This window comes from Polypterus senegalus, chromosome 12 (assembly GCF_016835505.1).
Source record: "Polypterus senegalus isolate Bchr_013 chromosome 12, ASM1683550v1, whole genome shotgun sequence".
NCBI classification, from domain to species: domain Eukaryota; kingdom Metazoa; phylum Chordata; class Cladistia; order Polypteriformes; family Polypteridae; genus Polypterus; species Polypterus senegalus.
In genome coordinates this window covers 57648607-57675517 of record NC_053165.1, presented here as the reverse complement: position 1 = coordinate 57675517, position 26911 = coordinate 57648607, and the positions used below count along the sequence as shown (strand labels likewise).

At 37.5% G+C, this 26911-nt stretch overlaps 1 protein-coding gene across 1 annotated transcript; it reads right to left on the bottom strand.

The window, feature by feature from the left end:
* Window positions 1–1213: 1213 nt before the first annotated feature.
* Window positions 1214–26911, bottom strand: ppm1f (protein phosphatase, Mg2+/Mn2+ dependent, 1F). The gene is made up of 8 exons (XM_039771558.1): window positions 26709–26911; window positions 23416–23665; window positions 15883–15995; window positions 8709–8908; window positions 8041–8229; window positions 5227–5370; window positions 4764–4857; window positions 1214–4153 (listed from the first exon to the last, which is right to left on the bottom strand). The coding sequence occupies exons 2-8, from the start codon at window positions 23619–23621 to the stop codon at window positions 3786–3788; spliced, it is 1314 nt and encodes a 437-aa protein (XP_039627492.1). The 5' UTR covers window positions 23622–23665; window positions 26709–26911; the 3' UTR covers window positions 1214–3785.

The following is a 26911-nucleotide window of genomic DNA, read 5'->3' as shown; positions in this document are numbered from 1 at the left end:
TCTACTTTTTAAAAGGTACACACAGTTTATGGGAAATTCTGTTCAAACACAGGAGAACATACAGACTCCGCATAGACTAAACATGGTAGCTGAACCATGCGGCAAAAATGTTAATCTATGCATCAACAAGTTGCCGAAATGGAGCTTCTAAATTAAGAAAAACATTTTTTCCGTCAGGAATTTTTACTTAAAAAAAACAACAACAAAAAAAAAAAACGATAGAATGTTATGGAAGCATATCATTTACATCGCAGATTTTCACACACAAAAGTAGTTTGAAATGTTTTACAATAATAGATGCCTCAAGAGAGTTCAAATGAGAAAGTGAAACAAAAGGGCAATTATTTATAAAAGATTATTCAAAACTGTAAAAAGGCGATGGTAAATGTTCATCTTAACAATTAAATACTATGTTCAGATATCCAGGAAGGAAAGGAAAGCTAAAACTCAAGACAGAAGATAAACCTGTAGAGATTCTAAAGCCAAAGACCATGCAGGTTTTCCATGCATTCCAACAAATGTAACACTTATTAATTAAAGCAATATCTAAATACCACTGTGTAGAATTCTTCATTTGTCCCATCATTGTAACGTAATTTGATCAAGTGGCAGTGGTATAGAGCACTGAAATCTGAAAAAATGCAGAGAAGAACTTATTAATTATTACTCTATGAAACAAATGCATTAATGGTAACAGCCAATCACCACAAACACTCCCAGCCTCCACCACATTAATCTGGTGCATATTCAGTGGTAAAGTATTATGGTTTTACTTTATTTTTTGGTTGTGCATAAAAACAAAAAATGAATTTACTACTTATGCTTCATTTTTGCAGTATTTTAAGCAAGGCAGTGTTAGATGAACTAAGATTATGATTAGGAGTATGGGGGTAGACATTCCAAAATATAAGAGCGTGTTAAATTGTTCAGAGACTATATACTGTACAATTAGGAGTATTTTAAAATCATTCCTAAAGGATACAGGCAAACCAATGTAATACAAAGATTGGTGAAAGGTGTTCAGATTTTTCACTGAGATATAGTATCTAATAATATGTAATGGGGGAACGTTTACAGACAGATCGGTGTCTCTTATAATTTTCCATTATATAATAAACAAAATCTGGGCTTTCAGCAAGCCAAAGTTGACCACCTTCTCCTTACTGCCAGGGAGTAGCTATATTCAATTTAATATGAAAAAACAGAAAGCCAGTTTTCCAAATGTATGGTTAAAATGCAACCATTTTGTAATATTTAACAATTTATTTTGCATAATCCTTGTTACAGAAAATACACAGCAATTTTGCAAAACACACAAATGATGTCCACAGGTTTAAAAAAAAAATGCCAGTAAGTCCCTGTAGCATTCCAGTGCTCTAATATGAATACTGAACTTTTCCCCAGCTCAACTGATACTTGAAACTGTTCAGACAAGGTGGCCTGAACAAAATAAATCAAGAGAGAGTTGTAAATTTCCTAAAAATCTTGATGCAAAGTCTCACTTATCCTCCTAAAACTATTTTGGACAACAATAAGGCACTTGTTAATGACCTGGCTTAAGATACTATGATGTGCACACTTGATATTGTAAAAACACACAAAAAAATTAAGACAAAATTCAAATATTCACCTTGGTAAAATAGAAAAATGAACAGCATATTTTATAAATATATTTTGAAAATTAAACTGTAACCATTGAGAAACTAAAATATCCAGTTTAACATTTGTATATTCCATATAAAACAAAGGCTTTGCAAATGTTAAATAACAGACGATCTTTTATCAATGCCCAGATCAAGTCTATATTGAATTAACTTTCATACATCTGCATTTAGCTGCCTTTGCTGAACAGGGTTTTAGATACATTCATGTTTGCATATTGAATGTAAATACAAAAAAATTCTTGCATCAGTCTTTAAATGGAGAGCACAGAAAAACTGAACTGCAGTCGTATAGTCAGAACTTGATTTCACTAGAGTGTAGCACTGTGACATCTTTCCAGAATGGGCAAGGCCCAGAAGTGGAACCTCACTTGTCTACCATGAACTCTAAATGAAGTAAGAAGCACTAGCAATATTAAACATCTTTTCAGACAACCTGTCTGTTCCAACTAAAGAGACACTGAAGTGAGGCTTGTTTATTATGTGTTAATCACTAGTGACTAAACAGTTAGCTTCATACTGGTTTTGTTAAGTAACATTTGCATTTTACTTTCCTTAGAAAAATTAAAAGTGAAAAAATCCATTATTGTCTATTTCTGCTGCAAACACTGACAAGTTATTGCAGTCCTGCTATATGACCCTTCTATTAACATTATTAAACAACCAAAAGCACAGTTAGTATTTGCTATTTATTTTAAATATGCTTAACTATCACTCATAAAGGGTGAGATAATTTACTTAGTTCATTTTTGTCATGTTTTATGTAGCATGATATGGCAAGTTTCCTCTTTTAATACCATAAGAAAATACTGGTGGGTAATCTTACTCAGAAGGAATAAAGCTCCTAATATATGAAAGATAAAATAGCGGAGTCCAATAAGGCTATTAGCACTCAGTAGAAAGAGGTAGGTACATGAAATAGTCTGAAACAAAGACTAATGACAGACAAATGAAGGACTAAGCAACACTGTTGTACATTTCTTTACAGTATAATAAAATATACAGTATTTAGATTTTTAATTTGATTTTAAATAGTTATAAAAATATTGGTGTAGGATAAACTGTAAAGACCCTTAACTGTTACAATGACAGAATATTTGTTGTGTACTGGGCTGACAACAGTTACAATGATTCTTGGCAATTATCTGTGGAAAAATGACAGTAAGAAACCATGTGCTTTGAACCTCAGACACCACCCACTGCTTTTTCCTGTTAAAATACTGTGGATGGTTTAATCCTAGAAATATAAATATTATGTGGGAGGGCAATATCTACAATGAGACAGGAGAACTACTGTCAGAAGGAAGGCAAGCCATTGTAAAGTTTAACACTTGTAAATGAAAGGGGTGCTAATCCTTCTTAAAAGAGACTAGACAGAGAGAGATCCATGTACTGTAGATATCTTAGAATAAGTTATAAAATAAACAACAGCAGCTTAGTCTGCACTTGCTACCTACAAGTCCTATGCACAGGTTTCTTTTAGTTGTGATATCCATAGGATTAACTCTGTAATAAACCTATCAGATGGAGAATCAATGGCTGTAAAATGAAAATGTAATGTGCAAAAGGCACTTGGCTGTCAATACTGCCTTAGGAGATCTTCAGACTGGCAAATTCTATAATACTGTTTTCCTCACCACCACTTAGTTTTTAGAAGTCCCCAAGAACCAAAGTGACAGAAGTGTTGCTATGTGCAGTTTTGAATACTGGCATGTACAAAGGTAATGCATATTTTACAGTATTTAACAATATGGCAGTTGATATTTTAAAAAGACTATCTCATATCCCCTTAATGGGTTGTTTTTGGAAAACATCTTAAATGTTTCATTAAACAGTACACTACGTAACAGACAACAAATTTTAAAATCGACAAATGGGATTGATCCCATTGACAGTAAAACACAAACATCAGAAGTCAACAGCAACATAATACTTTGAAACATGGAATTCCACAAAGCAACATTTAAAGGTGGCATTGAGTGTAGCCATTATCCAACAGGAATAAAGACAGAAAGATCTTCAGTCCAGTATGTCATTTTGGCTTTGGCTGCATGTGACTCAATGAAATCACAAGTCAACTTTTGGCTGCACCATCTCATTTGCTGGAATATTGTTCAGTACATTTCAGGCTGACAAAGTATTATTTTGGTTCTCTGCAACATCACGGAAAAAAATGAAAGGTGCAGAGCTTGATTCCTCAAGCTCCCCAGCTTCCTGCAGTATTACTTTGGGATCCTTGAGAAAAACCACAAGGACAGTGATGTTATCGCTGGAACCATTCACTTTGGCTTCTGTAACAAGTTTCTCTGCTACTTTGCTTCCATCTCCCTGATTCTCCCGGAGATAATCCAGAACCACTGAAACAATATCATATGGTTTCACGGTGTCAAAGAAGCCATCACAGGCCAGAAGAAGGTAGTCCTCCGTGCCAGTGAGTTGGAAGGAAGCTCTGTCAGCATCCCCCGATATATATGGCTTCTGGTCAATGTCACCTGAAAAAGATCGATTGTGAAAAATGAGATCATTCAAACATCTACATCTGTTTGTCAAATAAGACAAAGTGTTCAAATTTCAATGTGCTATTCTTAGTTCAGTAATAATGCTTTATGCTAATCCAAGTAAGTTCAATAATAATGTTTTATACTGATCCAAGTAAGGATTTCATAGAAATAAGATGACATATGCAGGTTTCCACCAATTAAGCAAAAGGGACCATGAATCAAACTCCAACTGGGTAGAATTCCCCACTTCTCAGCTAGGGTATTCTGCACAGTCAGCACTGTGGTTCTACAATACATGCTCATAAATGCAGATAACCTTCCTAACTTGGTTTTACAGAATGTTTATGGCATTTTGAATTAAATGGAATGGCCAGTAAGTGGGGATAAAAAGAAATAAATAACACTAGCACAAATCATTTTACATTTTTGAGTTAAGGTACCTCTTGTACATCTAAACCATACACTGTTGAATCTCTTCCACTTAGATAAATAAACTAGAACAAAACTGAAAAAAAAAGTGTCATGTTATAGGGTAAACAGGCAGAGGTTCGAGCATCTGCCTGCCTAGTATAATAAAAATCCCTATCTGTTCACGTCTTACCAATAGCCCTGGAGACTGCAATTGTGCCATTCACTCTCCAGCATCCCATAAATGCAACACACCCACCCAGAGCTTCAATCCTCTCTCTCTCATCCTATAGAAAAAGCAATAAAAACAGTGAGTCAAGGGAGATGCAGTAGCTCTAACCACCAAAACTGTATAAACCATAATATGCATTTCTGTTATGTGGTTTAACACAAAATAAGTCCCCAAGATGTATTTTCTAGGAAAACAAGATTTGAACTTGTGGTTCTGTACTTAATGTAACAGTTCTGTATGATGACTAGGTCAACACAACTCTTCATCTCAATCTACCATATTTAATAATGACTTAATGATTATGATTATTAATCACATTAGACAATTATGTATAACAGTAAGCTAGAACAATTTACTGCAACTTTTTAATGTTTTGATTAACGCCTCCAAACAATGAATTAAACATTTTAAGAGTAGTCTGTACCTCTCGCTCAGGTTTATGGGGGTCCATTAGTGTAACAACCTGGCCCTTTCTCACTAGAACCACCTGAGAGTCTCCCAGCCAAGCAACGTGCAACATGTCATCACAGATCAGTGCTGCGACACCTGTAGCTCCGCTGCGCAGTCTCTGCAACAAAAATTAATGTCCTGAAATTCAAGTTTAATTTGGCATATTTAACTAGGACACCAAAATGTTTATTCAAATGTATTGTCTTGGTAAGAAAGCATATAAATGGAAACAATCATAAAGGAGTAAACATAAAGGGAACCAGCAGTGAGATAGTGTGCCAGCTAACAGAGGGCAGAAAAGTATAAAGATAGATGTGGCACATCTAGCATCCTATAATATGGTACAGATTTTATTACAGTAGAAATTTCTGTCGATCTCTGCAGTAAATGGTAAATCAGATCCTAGATTTTGGGTGTATATGTCACAATCTTATGAACCGAATTTCTGGCTTGTGTGGCTATGTTACCATACCACAGAATACATTGTCATGGAGCAATACAAAATCCACAAGGCTCTATTGCTTGTCCTATATGTCCCCAGACACCCTCAAAATTGAACATACTAGTGCCACATACTTCTCAAAATAACTGCACATATATAATGTTGTTCCATTATATAAAAAGGTGATTGTGTCCATTCAGGAAATTATAGACCAGTAAGTTTAACAGAAGCAATTATTACAGTTAGGAATGAATATCACTTGGGAAGTACAAGTTTATTAATGAGCAAAAAGAACAAGTTTAGGTGGGGGAGACTATGTTTTGCTAAAATGCTAGAAAGCATATGATTGCATATGAGCATATGATTGTAAAGATGAATCTGCTATTATTCATGTTGCATTTCATAAGGCTTTAGATAAGGTCCAACATAAGAAGCTTGTGATCAAATTAAAAGAATGTGTTCAAAGTGCAGTGGGATAGATGCAAAATTGATTTTAAGACATGAAGCAAAAGGTATAGTGCAGTGAACCTTATTAGAATTAGATGATTTTGAAAGTGGGAACCCACAGGGATAAGTGCTAAGGCCACTGCTCTTTTTAATTTACAATAATCATCTAGATCAGGGATGTCCGACTTTTATCCTAGAATATCCTAGAGGGCCTACAGTGGATGCAGGTTTTCCTTCCTGACACTTTACTTTCTTAACTAGTGACTGATTTCTGCAGTTAATTGACTTCTTTTCTCTTCATTTTAATTGGCCTGTTTTTTTTTAACACTCAGTCTTTTGAATTGTTTCTTCTTTCCTTAATGGAAGCCAAACAAAAATGAGATGGCCAGCTAAGTTGGGCCCTTAAACTCCAACCATTTTCACAACAACCAGTTTCATAATTAGAAGCCGATTCTCTTTATTAATTAAACCAGTTATTTAATTCCATGGCCCGTTGGTGCTCTTATTCTGTTACACTAGACTTTTCCAAAATTTAAGATTTTCTTTTATAAGAGCATCATCAAAATGTTCTGATAACTTGAGCTGATTATAATTACAGAGACGCTCACCTTTCTTTGTTTTCTAATATGGCATGATGGACATAGCTTAGCTGATCATGTGTTGGCTCACTTTGTATCTCATTATTGTTTGGCTGCTAATTAAGGAAAAAACAACAATTAAGGGGTCTGAATATTCAATAGCAAGTTAATTAAAATTAATGGAAAAGTTAATTAGGAGCAAAAAACTGTGCACTAATTAAGAAAATGATTAGAATGAAAACCTGCAGCCACTGTAGCCCTCCAGAACTGGAGTTGTACACTGCTAATGTACAGTAAATAAATATGTAACTAATAAACTAGTAAAATTTGCAGATGATACAAAACTAGCTAACTAAGCTGCAGATCATACAGAACAAGCCAAACAATTTCAATGAACTTTACAACATACAGGCTTGGACTGAATAGTGACAGATGAAATTTAATGTGCATAAATGCAAGGTGTAACAGGTGGGAAGTAAAATATTGAAATTTGAATACACAAAGGAAATATTTTAAACTGAAGTACACCTCTTTCAGTTTTACCTGATGTTATTTTGAAGAGATGAGGCAAACAGGATTTGCAAATTTCACCCTGGGGGGAAATTGCCTGTTCTCATCAAAACTGTTCTAATGTTTTACAATGCGACCTTGAGGTTATTATTAGTCCAGATCAGGTTAACTAGATATCTTAATCCCAAGGAATCTAAAAACAGCCAATATCTTCCATGGTTGTTCTTAAAATTCTAAACAGGGTGCGACTTTTTGCGTCTCCTAAAGCCTATTGCATGCTTTTTTGCCCTGGCGACGTTTTTGACAGTGTGTTTTTGTAACACTACTTTGTGAAGTCTGCAAATTTAAAGTTGCCTAGTTTCTACTGATTAGTAAAAACACTCTGCTATCAAAGCAAATTTAATGATGCAATTGTTTTTTTTCACCTAAAAGTACAAACATAAGTTAAACCAAGAGTTCAGTCAAGCTTTTTGTTACCTATCTTAACCATATACCATCTGCCTTTTTAGGAAATCTAGTGTCTAGTTAGAGATGGACTTATTCAAGTTACGATGTCTCACATTCAAGACCTGTGTGCAAGGAGCAACTACACTGAAGGCTGAACATTAACAAAAAAGACGTTTCATCTCCCAAAGTGTAAAAAGCAATTTATAGTTCTTGGACAAAATTTTTGGACAATCCATTTTTGAACCCTTAAACTTTTGTAATATTGAATGGTAAATCCAAAAACTTGAAACCAATATGTGTTCTTAATATCACCAAAAAGTAGTAAAATGTGTCTTTAAAAAAAAGAAAAAAAAAAAAAGTGTACCTGTCTTTTTGCTTTTAATAGGAACATTTCATCAGTCTTCTTGAAAGCAATTTGTAGTGCCTCACCAGCTTTACTCTGTAGTAGCTCACTCTCTGCAACTTTCACATGAATATGAGTTGCAGCATATGTTGCAGCATCAAGTCCTCCATGTCCATCAAAGACAGCAAAGTAACTTCGATTAATCTGATCCTGAGGGGGTACAAAAGAAAACCAGACGTGGGTAGACCATGCTGGACAACAGACAGAGGGACAAAGTCAAATCACACAGAATGCATAAGGTGAAATCGGGGGGGAGGAGGGCGGGTGGGAAGGGTCAGTAAGGTCACAATTAATGAATGCAAATGAATGGTACCTGACACTTACAATCAAAGAGAAAGTGTAATTATCTACTAAGTACGATACATAGAAGCCTATAGCACTTAACTAATATCACAATTAAGCTGTCACTTCAGAGAAAATAAATAAATAAAAAGGGTCTCTCCAGCAAACAGACACTGTGGCTTTCATGTTCATTTTATTTTCTGTGGCTGATGCACTGGGAGGCAACTTGGAAAAAACCTAAAATCAGTTTCTGACTGCTGCCAGGCTACTGTCTTAATAACACAATTATCAATGTGAAGGTTAGTCTAAACAAATTTCCAAGCACTTTCCCCAATTAAGAATTTTACCTGAATTCCAAATAACTGGTTGAACTCTGTCACAATGACATGCCTATCCTCCATTTTCCTGCGAGTGTTCTTGATTGCATGCACTGAGGTCTGTAGGACCCGAGTTTCAGTTTCAAAGTATGGAGGATGCTTCTGCCACACACAGCAAACATCCCTCAGCGTGTTTATTAGGGAGCACAGAAGTGGTACAGAGTCCAGCACTAAAAATCAAATGACAGTTGATTACTTCCAGTAATGTGTAGATGGTTAGAAGGATTTTTCTCTTGTCTTTGCAGATAGAATACATCAATTTACAACAATCCATCTGCTTTCTACATTACTTCTCCAGTTTAAAAGTGCAGGCAGTAATTTCCTAGCAGTAAAAATTTCCTGAACTGATCATTCATCTTCTGCAGTGACCGTCTGAAACAACAGATGGCAGTATTATCACAGTTCTTTTCAAAATATACCGCATTCTTGACAGCTGATGTAAAACGGTGATATTTTTCTTGAGAATAAGAGCTAGCAGGAACTTGCCAAGAAGTTTACTACTGCAGGAGCACCAGTATTACAATTCCATTAAAAATCATAGTGTTAACACCTGGAAACTCTAAAAATTCAAATAATGCTAAATCCTTTAATAATCCCCAGAAATAGGAAGAATTTGCATATTCAAATTCAGAATAACCCAGTCATTTCCAAGCTTGATATTTTACACAACAGTTATGAATAAACTGGGCAAAAGATCAGCCTTTTTTAATGACAAATGGCTGCTGTGCAGCACTGCTTAAGTATTTTTTGCTTTCTTACTACTGTACACAAAACATCTTTTTCTTGAGTACCTGATTTACACAGACAATTTAGATACTTAATCATACAGTGCTTACTGTGTGTGTCATTGGAAAAGGTAAACACAAGGCAACATGGGGAGAATGTTCAAATGCCATGTAGGCAGTAAATGGTTATGAGATTTAAACCCAGAATGTGTGAGGTATCAGCATGCTGCAACTGAGCCCCAGTCCTGCCATCAGTGTTTATATGAAAACATTTTTTGTATAACACAAATGACACAACAGAAAAATGTGATTTTATGTTTTTGATTTTCATAATACCTATCACATCTTCTTTATAAGATCTCATATTGATGTATTATCACATCAATATAGCACATAAAGACGGGGATTAAAAGAGCACTGCTCCCCAACACTTGTTAATCTGGTCTGACAGACAGCAAGTCTGTATTCGTGATGGATAAACCTTTTTTGGCTAAAAAATCTCCTAAACGATTTCTGTTAAACATATAGATATTTACTATATGTGCAATAAACACCAAACGTGTTAAAATAAATATAACCTATTGCAAAGAAAAAACCTTTCTGTAAAACCAGATTATATTTTGTCATTCAAAAACATCTCTAGGCTAGTGGTAAAAATGAATGATGCCCTGCTGCCGGCAGTATGTGGTGTCTGTCATTCTTAGTTATAACGATACTACCATAGTCAACATAAGGCTAAAAGAAATGGCAGCTACGTCCGCCAAAACATGAACTGTAAAATATGCATTGAAACTAAACAGTGTGACTGGCACCCTGTCTGGGTGTTGTTTCTGCCTTGCACCCAATAATGACTAGGATAGGCTCAACTACCCCATGACCAAGCCATTAATAAACAGGTTAACAGAAGGATGGATAGACTAAATAGTGTGTTATCACACTAAGTTCAAAGGAGTTGAAAAGAACTGGTGTTAAGTGAGTAATTAAAGAGGAACCATAAAGATGAAATTTTCAGTCCTCAGTACACCTGAAACAGTAAAACATGCTGACAATACTGACACCTTTCCAGCAGAACTACTGACGAGGCTGCACAGCACCTAACATCTCACTGCACATGTAAGCATTTAACACACACACTATATATATATATATATATATATATATATATATATATATATATATATACACACTCAGCAAAAAAAGAAACGTCCTCTGACTTTCAACTGTTTTACTTACAGTAAACTTAATGTGTAAATATTTGTATGAACACTAAAAGAGTCAACACCATAAGACATAAACAAAAAATGTTTCACAATGTGTCCCTGAATGAAGGGAGGCTGAAAATAAAAAGTAACAGTCAGTATCTGGTGTTGCCACCAGCTGCTTGAAGTACTGCAGTGCATCTCCTCCTCATGGACTGGACCAGATTTGTCAGTTCTTGCTGTGAGATGTTACCCCACTCTTCCACCAAGGCAAATGCAAGTTTCTGGACATTTCTGGGGGGAATGGCCCTAGCCATCGATCCAAATCGATCCCGCTCCAGGGTACAGGCCGCGGTGTAACGCTCATTCCTTCGACGATAAACACGAATCCGTCCATCACCCCTGGTGAGACAAAACTGTGACTCATCAGTGAAGAGCACTTTTTGCCACTCCTGTCTGGTCCAGCGAAGGTGGGTTTGTGCCCATAGGCGGTGTTATTGCTGGTGATGTCTGGTAAGGACCTGCCTTACAACAGGCCTACAAGCCCTCAGTCCAGCCTCTCTCAGCCTATTGCGGACAGTCTGAGCACTGATGGAGGGATTGTGTGTTCCTGGTGTGACTCGGGCAGTTGTTGTGGCCATCCTGTACCTGTCACGCAGGTGTGATATTCGGATGTACCAATCCTGTGCAGGTGTTGATACACGTGGTCTTCCACTGCGAGGATGATCAGCTGTCCTTCCTGTCTCCCTGTAGCGCTGTCTTAGGCGTCTCACAGTGCGGACATGGCAATTTATTGCCCTAGCCACATCAGCAGTCCTCATGCCTCCCTGCAGCATGCCTAATGCACGTTCACGCAGATGAGCAGGGACCCTGGGCATCTTTCTTTGGGTGTTTTTCACAGTCGGTAGACAAGTCTCTTTAGTGTCCTGCGTTTTTAGAACTGTGACCTTAAATGCCTACTTTCTGTAAGCTGTTAAGGTCTTAACGACCATTCCACAGGTGCATGTTAATTAATTGATTATGGTTAATTGAACATGCATGGAAAACATTGTTTAAACCCTTTACAATGAAGATCTGTAAAGTTATTTGGATTTTTAAAACATTATTGTTGAAATACACAGTCCTGAAAAAGGGACGTTTCTTTTTTTGCTGAGTATATATATTATATACACACATATACACACACAGAGACTATAATGCTTCTCTAAACACTATTTGCTGGTATGTTATGTAGTGATGCAATAGTCAAAATGAAAACAAAACATGTAAATTAATCATTAAGTTTCAGGTACTGAACTCTAGAATACATAAGAGCAATCTGAGCTTTCTATTTTCTATTAGTGGCAAGTCTTTTGTTCCAATTCTTTCTTATTGTTTCGTCTTTCCATAGTTAATTTACATATTTGCCTAATAGTTGAGTAGAAATATCACAATGTAACCCAAACGTTTTAAGTACATAGTTCTGAGGAAATTGGTGGTGGGATTTGTGGGTGGGGGGGATTGGGAGAGCTGGTAGATTTTAGGAGGAAACCCTGTGCACAGGACCTTTTCTGTAACAAAATTTCACCACTATTCACCACAAAATTCTTAGCGAGTTGTTGGCAGGCGTTTGTTCTCACTCACAAATCACATCTAAGAAAGACTTATTTGGACCTATCTCACCAAGCAATGTTCCATTCTTGTTTAAAAGGCTGCAATTCTGAATGATTTCCTTTTTGAAGTTACTATAAGGAAGGTTGAAGGATAAAACAGAAAGATTTCCACACTTGTCATCAAAATTGTCACATTAGTAACAATCTACATGCACCAGATCTTAATGGCAAGACTGTGTCTGTGGTTCAGTTGTTTAAATTCCTGGGAACTGCTTTCACTAATACATTAAAATGGGAGAAGCACATCACCTCCATCATTAAGAAAGCCAGGCAGCTTAAGAAGCTTGGCATATCAAGACATATATTGTTACATTTTTACTCGGCCATCATTGAGAGTATTGCGACCTCCTCTCTTTCTAAGACTCGGTTGCAGCACGTGATTTGTTGAGCTGAGAAAATCATTGGCTATTGTTTCCCCAACATTAAAAGATCTGTTCATTGCCAGAGCAAAAAAGAGAGCATGAAAGACTGCAGCTGACTCCACCTACCCCAGCAGCCATCTGTTCATTAAATTGCCATCACAGAGGAGTTACAAGTCTATTGCGACCAGAACTACACACCATCTCCGCAGCTTCTTCCCTCAAATTATTCAGATCCCAAAAAAAACTTATTTATGGTTACTCCTGCCTGTTTTTGCAACATATAACTGGTAACTGTGCTGTTTGCCTATTCCTAAATACTTGATACTTGCTCAACATGTACTACTTGATATCTAAATTATTTTGTAGTTTTTCTATTTATTTTAGTTAACTATTGAAGTTTGTAATTGTTTTGTTCAATAAAGTGTATTTATATAGTGGTTTGCACAGTGTCAGGTTAATGGTAGGTTGAAATTATTTTGTCTTGAGTTGGTAATATCTCAGAAGTGACTCAGATTCTGATTCAGTATATAAAAGGTTTAGCTGTTCCAATATTCCCTAAGCTTTACCTGTTTTGCAGCTTTATTCACATATAAACATAGCTCAGTTTTTCAGGAACTGAATTAGGTTTTTATCTGGAAACTGATGGGTCAATCTTCTTGAGATACTTTAATTCAACTTATTGCAACACATGGTCTTAACCCTGCAATTCACAGGAAATTTCTGGAATACCCTGTAAAAGTGAAAGGAGCAAGGATAATTTGGCAGACTATGGAAAATTTAATTGTAGAACCAAGAAAGAGATGAATGACCTGTAAGACTGGAAAGCTTTCAGCTATCCACATTAAAGGCAGAAATAAGATTGAATACACAGATGAGGAAAAATGGTAGTGGGACATGAGAAGATGGGGTTTACTACAAAATAATAATCGTATGCAGACTTAAATGAAAACAGCAATACCTTGGTCGTTCCTACATCATATTAAGTTGAAGGCCAAAATTCTCCACCCCCACCCAGTATAGTGGGAAAGAGAACCACAGACACGACACCATATGTCCAAAAACACACGTTTAATGCTTTTCTCTGCACTATACAGCACCACACAATGCTCAGTTAGCCAACTCAGTCCATTCTTTCTCTGTCTTCTTCTCTTTCTGCCAACCTCACTCCACCAAACGCAAGCTTCATCCTCTTCCTCCCAACTCCGACTCCTCTACTAGAGTGAGGCAGCCCCTTTTATAATACCCCAGATGTGCTCCAGGTGCTTCATGATGATCTTCTGATAGCAGTTCCTGTTGTAGCGGAAGTGCCACATGAGCACCCGGCAGCACTTCTGGTTGTGGCAGAAATGCTGCAGTCCAGGACTCCATAATCCTCCGGGTGCCCCCATGCAGACCAGGGCAGCTACCCTCTCATGGCCCAGGAGAGGTATTGTCCCTCTCCTGGTCCTTCCAGGTGTCCGCCACAGTCCCTATACTTTTTACTCATTCTCTACTACCTAAATAGATGGTGCTGGGGTCCCTGCATGTTATTCTTTTAAGAGCAATGTGGTTTTACAATAAGTTTACTTTGCGTAGGAAGGCTTGAGTTTATACTCTAAAAAGTTGATGTTTTCATTTTCTTCTTAAAATGTAGTGTGTTTCTGGAGTAAAAACAACTCAATTATGGTAAAGAACTAGAAACTACTACAGAAGAAAAGTTTCCATTTGAGATTACTTAAGAACAATTGTGAAGTAATTGTGGCATTTCACTTAAACACTGACATCTTCAGCTTTTTATCCTTTTTATCTTGAATAAAAACACTTTCTAAATACAAGATGTATTTAATGTATGTAATGGTCCAATTTTCATAAAAATGGATAAACCATTCTAGTATTTGCAAAAATACCCAGATGCTCATACTTGTTCTGAAACAGAGGGACACTCCTCCATGGATAAATGTTTGAGTGATTTCCCCAAAACAAATACCGAAATCAAAATTATTTATTATGGTTAGTCATCAGTATGCAGTTTGACACAGAAAGAATTGTTTTGTAATAATCCCACTATCTTTTTCAGTTTATAAAAGCACTGTTTGTGGCCGAACATTATTTATTCGTTACTGGAAGCTGACATAGTTTCCTTAGTCTCCCATAAGTAGTAGAGCTTTGATAAATCCAAGTCCACAATGCTGGAAACAATGATGTTTTGTGTGCATGTTAGAAAATAATCAGTCAGTACCCCAGATGCCAGTAATCATATTAATAAGGGAGTAAAACAAGCACAGCCTACAGTTTCCACACAAGATGGAGTGTGTCAACTAAGCCCTCTACCTGCTGTGTTAGGCATTCCACGTTCAAAGCTTAAAGCAAAAATAAATAGATAGAAATTTATTTCCAGAACTTTTGGAATTCACCTGAAGTACCTAATAAATACAGGTTATCATACCATAACTTTAACTGACAACTGCATCAAAACTTGTGATGTGGGGCTATAAATCCAAGATTGACTATTCAATCCCAAATGAAGAAACTTTACCTGGCATCTACCTCCCATTGCAGTAATATGGAAATGTTTTCATTATGCGGAGCTTTTAAGTAGTTGTAAATGCAATGCTGGAAAGGTGTTGGTGTGCGCATTTTATGCAGTGTTTTAACAAAAAGTGTGACCAATCCATAGTTTAACTGTATCTGGTTAAAGAACTCTGCCTTTATGTAAATAATCTGACATGTTAAGGATTCAACAGCAGAGGCTTAAATGCTGCCCCAGTCATTGTCTGTATGAAGTTTGCATTTTCTGGATATGTCGGTATGGGTTTTTCTTCAGTGTGACTCTAAGCTGATCCAGTATGAATGAGGATGACACTGCACTGGAGTGAGGTCTAGTCCAAATTTGGTTCATGCCTTGCGTCCAATGTAGTTAAAAGGATATAAAATCTCTTTTCCCAATAACTCTATAATTGGTTTAAGCAGTTCTTGAAATAAACATAAAATTTAAAGGCAAACTTTTCTACACTTTTAACATCCTAGAGTAAAACAAGCAACTTACTGATTAGTCCGCATTTTGGCTTAAAAAAAAAAAAAAAGAGGGTTAGCTGAATTTCTAATCCTTGCATGTGTGTTATTCATAGTTATTTTGAAATTATTACAAACATGAATTTTTAAGGATTGAGTAGTCATTTCATTCATAATTACAGCAGAGAAGGATACGAAAATCACAGGATACTTACAGGTCTCCTCTTCCTGAGATTCCTGTTGGTTTTGAAAACTTCTAAGATCTGACTGCAGGAGTGCAGCTGCAGCTTCATGACACAGGGCAGCAGAGAGGCGATGGGGTAAATTTCTACAAAAGACAACAACTTATAAGCAATAAAGAGAGTAACAGTAGGACATCAGGTTTTCCTAACTGAACATATTCTACAAATGTCTGTCAATATATCTTGGGCAATAATAAAAATAACAAGACAGAACCGAATCTGAAAGAACAAGCACACTCCATCAGACTCCCAATCTCAAATCAAGTTACATCAGGCTAGCACTGTAGGTAATGTAGGCGTTTTAATGAATTAGTAAGGAAGTTCATCCACCCCATAACCAGTACATTTGCCATATTTCTAAATTTACTCTCTGCACAGGTTACAAGGTGATTTGTATGTGGGTTTTCATTGACAAAGCTGTTAAGGATATTTTACTTGTAGTCTTAAAAAACAATTGTTTCTGAATTAGAGGAAAATCAGCACTGATAAGAGTAGAAAATATTTTAGTGCTAAGAGAGTAGGGTGCTATCAGTGCAGTTTGAACACATTATGGTTTTAAACCATATGCAACAGCAATTTTCCTATTATTTTATATTGCATATGTTTGATGTTGTCAATAAGGCCCTAGTAAAACAAGTAATAACCTGGTACTGATCTGTCATCATTAATACTCAGCTATTTTAGAACTTATTTTAGAACTTTGAATGAGAATGTGTGTATGCCCTGCAAAGGGCTACCAAAAGACCAGAAGGGGTTTTTCATAGGCACACCAGCAAAAGATAAAATGCCACCTTAAAAGTCATTTACATTTAAAAAAAATATAATTTGGAGCCCATACCAAATGCTTTACTCCACAAAATCCTATCTACGCGTTGACGTACAGTCTACAAGGTTGATTTTTTATTGTAAACTTTTTTTAAATTACCACCAAATATCAGTTAACAACACAATAATCAGCTGGTTTGTTTTGCTGCTTTCTGCCAGTTGTGATTGAAGTATGCAGTGATGCAAGGTTTTATTTCCCCACAAAAATGATAATACAAGGTGGCACAGGGGTAACCATGCCTTCATACCCAGCATCCAAGGTTTGAATCTCATGCTTGGTTAGTATTTGTCTATGTGCAGTTTTTACATTATACCAATATATACATGGCTTTCCTCTGACATTCTCTAAGAAATGTGTGTTAGGTAACACAGGAAATTCCCATTTGACCCTGTGTAAACATTGATGTGTGCATGAGTGTGTCTGTGCTGGACTGCACTGTCCTGAACACTACTAGGATAGATTGCCTTCCTACTAACTCTAAACTAAACCAGTTTGAAAATGTTATGCAACTTTTATCATATATTAATTTTTTAAATCACAAAATAACAAGACACCATGCATTTGGGTAGGAAGTGAATTAAATCAATGGACAGGAAAGCTAAAAGGGCATTTCCTTCCTGCTGCATAACTGGAAAAACAAGAAAATGGAGACCCTACATTTGAAAACTATGTAACAAACGGAAAAAGGAGGCTTCAGAGACATGACCGCTGTGGAAATTAGCAACTGAAATGGCATGCCATGAGCCGGATATTAATCTCTGCATTACAGCAGATTCTTTTTTCGTCAGACAATATGAATCACAAAACAAGATGTTGTTCTGAATCAAGCATGGCCTTTTGCTTGGAAAAAAGTCCACATTAAGACAATCCAAAATTCAAATAATAAAGACTGAACACATTACACAATCTGACAGGAAATGTTTTATTTCATAAAAGAACAAAACTTGCATTGGTTTTCAATTCTGCCAAATTGACAGTTCAGGAGTAATATCAAAAGTAAGGTGCTTGCCACAGTGTGTGAAAACATTGAAAAGGTCAGGGCAGTCATACACTTGGCAAAACCCAAAACAAATATTTGATCTGGATATGTTAATATTATTTGTATTTACAAATAAATACAGTTGAAGACTTTCAAAATGTATATAAAAAATTGAATTTCTAGTAACACTTTACATGTTCTATGTATAAACATCTAGAAAAGAAAAAAAAAAAATGAGGCCACCTCAAAGTTTGCATTACTGGCTAAAAACTACTAACTAAATAAATATACACACACACACACATACTTAGATATTTTATTTATATATATAATTTTATTTCTGTCAGGTTAAGCTTCATGCAAAAACTACTGCACTGCATAAATAAGTAATTTTTCCAGTATAGCCCAAGTAATACAGGCTAATACAATTTTTGATTTTTTATATATAAATAGCTAGAAACAAAATAGGGAGAGAAAATAATGAATAGCTGAGCATTTACCTCATTCAGATACATGCTGAGCATTTCCTGCACTCACCCATCAGGATGTAGAGAGTTTAGAACAAATCAGGCACTGCTGCTGACAGCTAATTGGCACAGTGCAGATGCAAAAAGTCACCACAACAACTTATACAAATATGTTGTCTCATATCTTAAGGTGTAGCATCACTAACTCACAATCCTTTGATGTCTGAACCTTAATGCCAACATATTTAATGAGTGTTGAACGAGCGGTATTGTTCAATTGCAAAACGGTTGGGAATTACATTATTTAAATAAATACATGGATATCCCTTAATAATGCATCACTGTATAAATAACTAATGCATCACTGTATAAATAATGAATTATACTATGCCAAAGTATCAACCATACTCTGAAAAGGCAAACCATGAAATCAGCAAGTGGATCAGAACCGCTTAAATGAATAAAAAATAATAAATGCTGAAACAAAAACAAATAATTCAATTTTAACAAAAGCAAATAAACTTTATTTAGGTGTTGGCTAAAATACTTCCATTATCAACATTTTAGGTGAGCTCTCTTACCACCAACACCTATTTAAAATCGATTATTTGGTTTTACTGTAGTTGTAAAGTTCCCTTTCCACTGATTTATGTGGCTTTGCTGGTTTTAGGCTCATCTTGAAATCAGACTCCATTACCCCCAAACTTATACAGTGCTGAACCTCTGCTTTTAATAGGTTGGTGTTTCCTGTATTTACTTTTAGTTATATTTTCTATCAAATTCACAAAAAATAAACAGGACACTTTATTTTAAATAGTCCAAAAATGACAAGCAACCACCAAAACTATAAAGAAGCCAAACACAATAGTTTCACACTATCATTAAAAAGCATTCTTTTTTTTCAGCAACTTCTGTTTGCAATACTATAGTTCTTGAGTTTTCTTCACCAATGAGGAAAATCTTGCAAAATGTTAACATCAACAGAACATTATCTCATTTAAAAATGCCTAGCATGTTTACTCACAAGAAAGAAGAAATATGTATGCCTCCAACCTTCATTTTGACCATCGCCATCCATTTTTAGTGTATGCTAGAAATATTTTACAGTAAAGAGCTGAGGCCCAATTTCTGTCAAGCTAATTGCAAATGATATTCATCTTCACTGAAAGCATTGAAGCTGTGTGTATTTCACTTCTTTATTTTATTGAGCTGCCTGCCACAAACGTAATTGGCCAACAGCCTTACTAGAACATGACAGTTATCAGTGTGATATGAACCACCGTGGCATATGAGAAGTCACCTGCAGCAGTGCTGACACACACGGCTCAAACCCTTTTGTAACTGAGGGCAGCCAGTAGAATAATGAAGTATGTTGCATATTCTTTGATACTGTTGTGAAGAGACTGAACTGAATTTACCAATTTACTGTACAGTGATAAATTTCAAAGGACAAGTGGAGGAAATACATGTATCCATCAGACAGGAAGAAATGAGAAGCAGGGTGGGGGACTCAGTTATAAATTAGAATATACTTTATCAATATAACAACAAAGGGTATATTTTTAATTAGTGTTTTATAATAATGATTGTACCACCTTTGCTTTCCCTTTCTAAAGTCACTGAGATAGAACACAGAACTTTGTCATGTTAATACAGAAATACCGGAAATCTCTTTCTTTCAATAGCGTAAGAAGATAGACTTCAACATACAACATTAGCGTGGCTACAGAAATTCTGTACCATGTACAGAGCCTGCTTAATCCTCAGCATGTTTTGTGGGGGGCTGGAGTCTATCCCAGCAAGCACTGCCAGGAACAGCCCCCTGGACAGGGCCCCAGTCTATCACAGGGGAACACACTCACACACGACATACCCACTTTGGCCAATTTAGCGCTGCTTGTCCACCTAGCCTGCAAGTCTTTGGACTGTGGGAGGAAACCCATTCAGACATGGGGAGAACATACTAACCCTGGTCTAATTACTGAAAGACAGCAGCACTACCACTGCACCATCATACCACTCATCCAAAGAAATCACCATATGAAATGTTCAGTCCGTGTTGAAGTTGAAAACTTGGAATCACTTTGGTTTACTGTATATGTTGCAGCAAATAAGGCAACTGATATGAAGAATGAAATTTGTGAAAATGATCATGCAAAAAACTGAATGACCTGAAAAAACTGAGTACAGTACAACACAAACATAAGGGTGCTCACACATCGCATCAACCAATGCAAGTGATAAATTACATACAAAAATATCTTTGTACATTGGGTACTCTTCAACTGACGATCCCAAAACTCTAGACAATAGTATGCCATGCACCACTTACTTTATCCATAACATTCTGTATTCATATTATCATAAATGCTGCACAAACTGGTGCCCTTACAACAGCAGAGTCTCACTAATCTGAGATGTTGGGTCCTCACGTGTCTATTACTGCACATCCCATCCTGAAGGAGTGACCACTACTGTCTAAAGTACTCCAAACTTAGGCAGCATTAGAACCAGACTGATGCCAACCTGGCAGACGCTTTGTAAAATTCAGCACAGCCACGTTGAGACTGTATCAAACAGTACTTCAGTCAAGTGAGTTGTTAATGTTTAACTGGCCAGCTAGCTCCACATCAGGTATTTTTGTCACATGCCAAATTAACCCTCACATCGTGTAATGAAGTGGCCAGCTGTCACTGTGTTGTAAAAACAACAGTGGCAAACCACACTTCATGGAAAGTCAAGTGTTGCTTAAGCTTCCAGCCAATATCAGGGTTGTACTCGAGATGAGGAAGGCAGGCACTCATATCTGCACCTTGAACAGAGACATTGCATACATTAAAGCAACTTGTTTGGACATTTAGATCAAAGCTGGAAGGGAAGACTGTACACAGTGGGTCATAGTCCTATTGCATATACAGTCCTTACAGTAACACACAATAACATCAATGACATGCCAATTATAAGAAAGATTAAATAGAACATCAATCAATGATGGCATAACAGAAACACCAACATGCTGGAGGAGGGTGCCTTATAGACTGTCTCGGTCCAAAGCAACACTGAATGGTTTAACAGGTAGAAGGAAGCCACTGACATTTTTCTCTCCTCATCTTTTTTTTCACTAGTTTTACTTTTGGCTACGGTCAGTATCACTATTGGTAGCATGAGGCGATACCTGGACCCTACAGAGGTTGCACAGGTAGCACCATGGAACTTGATTGGCGTTTGCCATAGAATACCAGAACTGGCAGGTCCACCACTGGCGCCCTGTGCTTTTCACATATGAGAGCAGGTTCTCCCTGAGCACGTCACAGACGTGAAAGGTCTGGAGAAGCCGTGGAGAACATTATGCTGCCTGTAACATCGTTCAGCATGACCGGTTTGGTGGGGGGTCAGTGATGGTCTGGGGAGACATATCCATGAAGGGACGCACAGACCTCTACAGGCTAGACAACGGCACCTTCACTGCCATTAGGAAATTTCAGAAAATGGACTAGCCTGCCGCATCATTTTTTCCCTTTGATTTTTGGGGTGTCTTTCACTTCAATCAAACGATGTGGCATCCTTTCGTTCCCAACACTTTACCATATCAGCAAAGATATCCAGTAAGATTTTTTTTTTCCCATTGAGATCTGATGTGTTGACAAAGTGTTCCTTTTATTTTTTACTCGCTGGTGAGACTGCAAAGCATGAAGCACTTATGACAATATTACTCGGTCCCATTTGTAGTGCCCAGCTGGGGTACTGTCTTGCTGCTACATGGACAGCTGTGAGTAATGGGAAGCAGGGCTGTGGTGGAGTGCTTTTTATGAAGTACAGGACACATCTGTAGGAAGAGCTGAGCCACTGGGTGAGGAATAAGATTGTGTATCCATGCCAAACAGGCCAAGTGGTTTAAACATAAGCATCTAGCGGTCACTGGTAGACTCAAATTAAAATGGCAGTGATGGTGCAACTGCTTGGGATTTTGATGGCTCATATTTTTAAACAACAGTTCCCAGAGTACTGCTAGGATTTTTTTTTTTTTTGGCGTTTGTTCTTGATCTGGTGGCCATTACCAAAACAGTAAGGTTTAAAAAAGTTAGCACAAATGTACATGCAAGGCCCAGCATCATTTGCCCAAGTTCAAATATATTCAAATATTTGCTTATTTTTAATTTGAATGTTTAAACCTTATGTTTTGGCTAATTTGACAGGCCTAGCACACTTTGATGCTGAGCAAACTGGATCACAAATTCCTGTGTATATCAGCCACAAGTTTGCCGTCAGGGGGCAATGTAGTCACATGTCAGTGTTCGTGTCTGAAATCAGCAAAGGATGACATGCTAGTATTCTTGACAAAACATCTGTAAAGACCACAATGAGTGTTGAGAAACAAAGATGTCAGGGAAGCAAGTATTATGTAAGGCTTCTGTTGTCTGGAGTAATTTTAAGATGTATTTGTTGGGCACTATATCCTATAGTTGCAGCCTTTGTGAAAAAAGTTCAAAAGGAAAATGCTGGTTATCTGCAAATAAATGTTTTATTTGAATGTGCAATATTTAGATATTTTATGACACGTTTATATTCTATTTCTGTTATTATTGTTAGTCATCACTTTTTTTAAAATTATTCTGCTGTTTGCCAATTTATAAACTAAATGCCGAGTACCAGTTAATAGCATTCTATTGATTACAGATTGTGCAGCATTTAGCTGCTGCTCCTGAGCAACAAGTAACAGCTTTTGTGATAATTGTTCTATGTTTGAGTGTTCCATGCCAATTAAAAATGTAATAAATACATCACTCTGGCATTAGACTATAAAGCAATTCATATTTTGATGGTATCTCATGTGGTACTACTCAGTTCATGTTTAAATCTGTTACACAGTGCAAACTGAACAGCAAATCAAAACGCAATCACAGTATCTGCCAGAAAAATTTCAATCACATATTTTCCCCAAATTGTTCAGCCCAACCTCATATTAAATATATATATATATATATATAACACACCCTTTACTGAAGATTTTTTTCTTCTTGCTAAATTTGACTCAATCATTATTTTTTAGTTTGAACAGAGCTATGGATTAATGTCAGATTAATAATACTGAAGCGATAAAAATGATGGACACAGTCAAGCTAAAAGGCACTAACATTTTCAGAAAAAAGGAGGCTCCACCCCAACAAGTTTAAGCAGGAGATGCAGTGCTGTACCCCTCCGCCATGACACATCACTTGATGTCCCTGCCATACCTGTCCTGCAGCAGCCGCAAAGCGAGCTCCAGACTTTCACCGTGAACCTCCTCCCGACTCACAGTGTTGTTTAGAGGCTTCACAGGAAGAGGGGCTTCAGGACCCAGAGGGATGGGGAACTCCTTCAAAAAGGAATCCATGAACTTTATAGCCTCCTCGTTAGTTGCGCTCAGGCTTGCATCTTCCTTCCTGTCGGGCGCTGTCATGGTTGGCTCATTACGTCTTTCACGCTGGTATCAAGTATCTGAAACTGACAGTCACGGGTATTAAAATTAAATAGAGAAAGTTTTTTTATTTGTTCTGAATCTAAACATTTCCAATCAAAAGAATTCCATTCAAAATACAAAGACTTCAAGAAAAAACACACAAAATAAAATAAGTGTCTATAAAGAATGAAAACAGACAGGCTTTGTTTAGACTACCTGCTGATGTGCTGTACTCTGCAAATAATCCAAAATCCTGGCTGCAAGAACAGAACGCAGCTGAAATTATTATTTTTATGATGTCATGGGCTGCAAGTCATCCTTCACTCACTAGGGGAGAGGAAAAGGTCAAAATCTCTAATTTACCAAAATACTGGCCAGGACACTCAATCATGACAACATTCTTCTAAACCTTATTACATAATCTCAGCACATGCCTTTGCACTCCATCAATGCAGGCCCACGAGATTGAAGTGTATTTTAGCAGTGGCGCTAGATGTTCATACAGACTCCTTCAGGTTACCAAAGAAGGATTCACGAAACAATACCCCATTACAACTGCTCCTGCAAAACTCAGCAACTGGTGAAAAAGTGGCATACTGCTGGTACCAAAACCAAGACACTCTTCTATCCATACCCCTGATGCTGTTACTGATATTGTGGGTTAAGTCCTCTTAATTCAAAGCACCAGTTACCACAACATACAGTACAGGTGCATCATGAAGGTCATGTGAGCACACACTCCATTTGGGATACTTCTTAATGCACCACCTGGTACAAACAACTTAAGGCTGAGAAAGATACGAACGTGAAGGAGTATAAACAGACCTTGAATTATCAAGCGTTTCAGAATTACTTCTATAGTACTAGGTTGTTGTACCGTGTTAGCCATTATGAATGTAGAGAAAAGCCAAGCAAAGAATTACTTCTAGGAACTGCACTAAAAGCCTGCCTAGGATAAAATGTGTTGTAGCCAAGAGTAGGACATGTGAAGAAACTATGATGCATTCTACACCCACTCCCAGCGTGGAGCAGGAGTTCACATGTGAGAATGAATGTCATCACGATTTTAAGACATACCAAACTTCAAAATGCCACTCATGAAGGTGCTTTGTAGTTTCCTTGGAAATCAAGATGATGCTTTGTAGTTATCTGATACTAACGCTAAGGCTTAAACCTCAAAGATGATGATTATGTGCTGAAACATCAAGAACAACACTGTAACAAGCACAGAGATAGAAAGACTGAGGCGCATGCACAGAATAAGAGTAAAGCCTGATAACGGTCATGTTTATTTAACAGTGAAAGATCCACAGCTGTACTTTTAAAAGAATCACCTTTTGTGCTGTCATAGATCTGGGAAATGCCTTGTAAAGGTAAGTTACTGAAACCAGCCACGTCTGTAAGTCGCGTTTCAGTCTCCCAGAATCGCATGCTCAGCTGTCTTCTGCGAGATTCTATTATATTTATCCGCCCGCCTTCCTGAACCTGCCCAGGCTTGTGAAGTGCAACACAAATGTTCCAGGGGGCAGTGGAATGCAGAGCTCAGCGTACCACTGTGGCACTTCTCTGTCAATCACCCAGGTGACATGCTGCCTGCCACAGCACACTTTGCATCCATGATTGCCTGTATGTCAATACACAGGTGTGCACATCCACACTGTGGGCAAATATCTTAATGTATGTGCCATTAGTCACACAAACAATGGCAGGAAAACCAGCGTCTTAACATTACCTCATGTAGATGGGTGGAGAAATGTATGAATCTGCATTTCACCTGACACGCTGTATGAGTATTGAACGTTTGGTACAAAATTCAAGAAAGGTTATGTTGTGACATACTCAGATCATCACTATTGCAACACTGCATTCTTCCCTCTGGTCAAAAAAACATAACATGACGAAGCATGTAGCTGGAGCACTGACATGATGTACAGGATTTGTCATAAATATTATTCCATCTCTTTCCAGTCAATATCTTTTCACAAGTTCACTGTTGTCCAGCATTCCAAAGATGTGTGTGCATGAGGGGGGCTCCTAGTGAGATAGGACAACTTACGAGCCCTGTTAAATCCTGGTGACATTTTAAGTAGTTTCTTAAATTAGGAAAATGGATAAAATGCTTTAACTTCAAATCCTAAACGCAGATCCAAAGTTGTGTCAGTGAGATTTTTTTAGCCAGTTAGGACTGTTTGTCTTACTCCGAGATGCTTGAGGAATACGGCCACAGGGCTTTTTTATTTCTCTAAGGTGTCTTTAAACAACCTCAATGATCAGGTCAGCCTCCTCCAGAAAAATATAATTGCAGAAGGCACAGAGGAGACATTGTTGAATACAGCATTTCCACACAGTAAAATATCAACCCATCTCGAATCAATCAGGGCATGAAGTCACGACAAGTCAAATTTAAAAAAAAAAAAACAAAACGTATCAATACCCCACCAATCAGCACCAAGTCCCCTTATATTTTTCATTTTGATACAGTGCACACATTCCTATCACCAGTTATCAAAAGTTTTCTTACTCCCTTTTTCCAACCGTGTTTTTGGGACTAAAGGCATGTTTACTTGAGCGTTTTCCAGATTATTGACAAAAAATGTCTGTGTGACCCCCTCGGTCAGTGCTGCACACCTTGCTGTGCGTTTTATTACGAGGGGCTCAGAAGCTGGCATTACTTTGGGCGTACTGCATATTCAATGAGGCCCTCTGACTCCTTAGAGCACACGTGTCTTTTAATGGGCTTGTATCTCACATGCCTCAGAAGGATACTCTAAGTAAGCTTGCTTCATATCTCGTGTGTTTGTTTCACGGGAGGCTCCGCGTCTCTGGGGTGCACATCATGTACTTCTCATTATTCCCGGCTGCTAAGTCCGGGTGACCATTTCTTCCAGTACAACCCCTCTCTGACTTGTCTCGCTTGTGAACTCTCCCCTCCTGTGTGACAGCTGCACACTTCCATGTGGCTCTCTTTTCCTAACAGAGGCCGCTTACCCTAATAGTCTCGCCTCTCCACTTTCTTTCCTCCCCTCTGCACGCACCCTTTCTAGATTTTATTTTTGTTTGTTTTGCTTTCTTTTTTTAATTACTTACCCGGCGGCTCCTGCACGCCACGCCACGGCTATTTCGTTCCGCCGTCTGCAGGGTCGCCCGTATATCCACAAATACCAAAGTAGAAAGTGTGCACGACTATCGCGAAGCTCCCCTCAGCCTCTACCTCTGGACACCGTGCGCGTAGTCTAGCAGGTCACACATGCGCAGTCCGACCCAACTCTATCTCGCATGCGCCGCCCAAC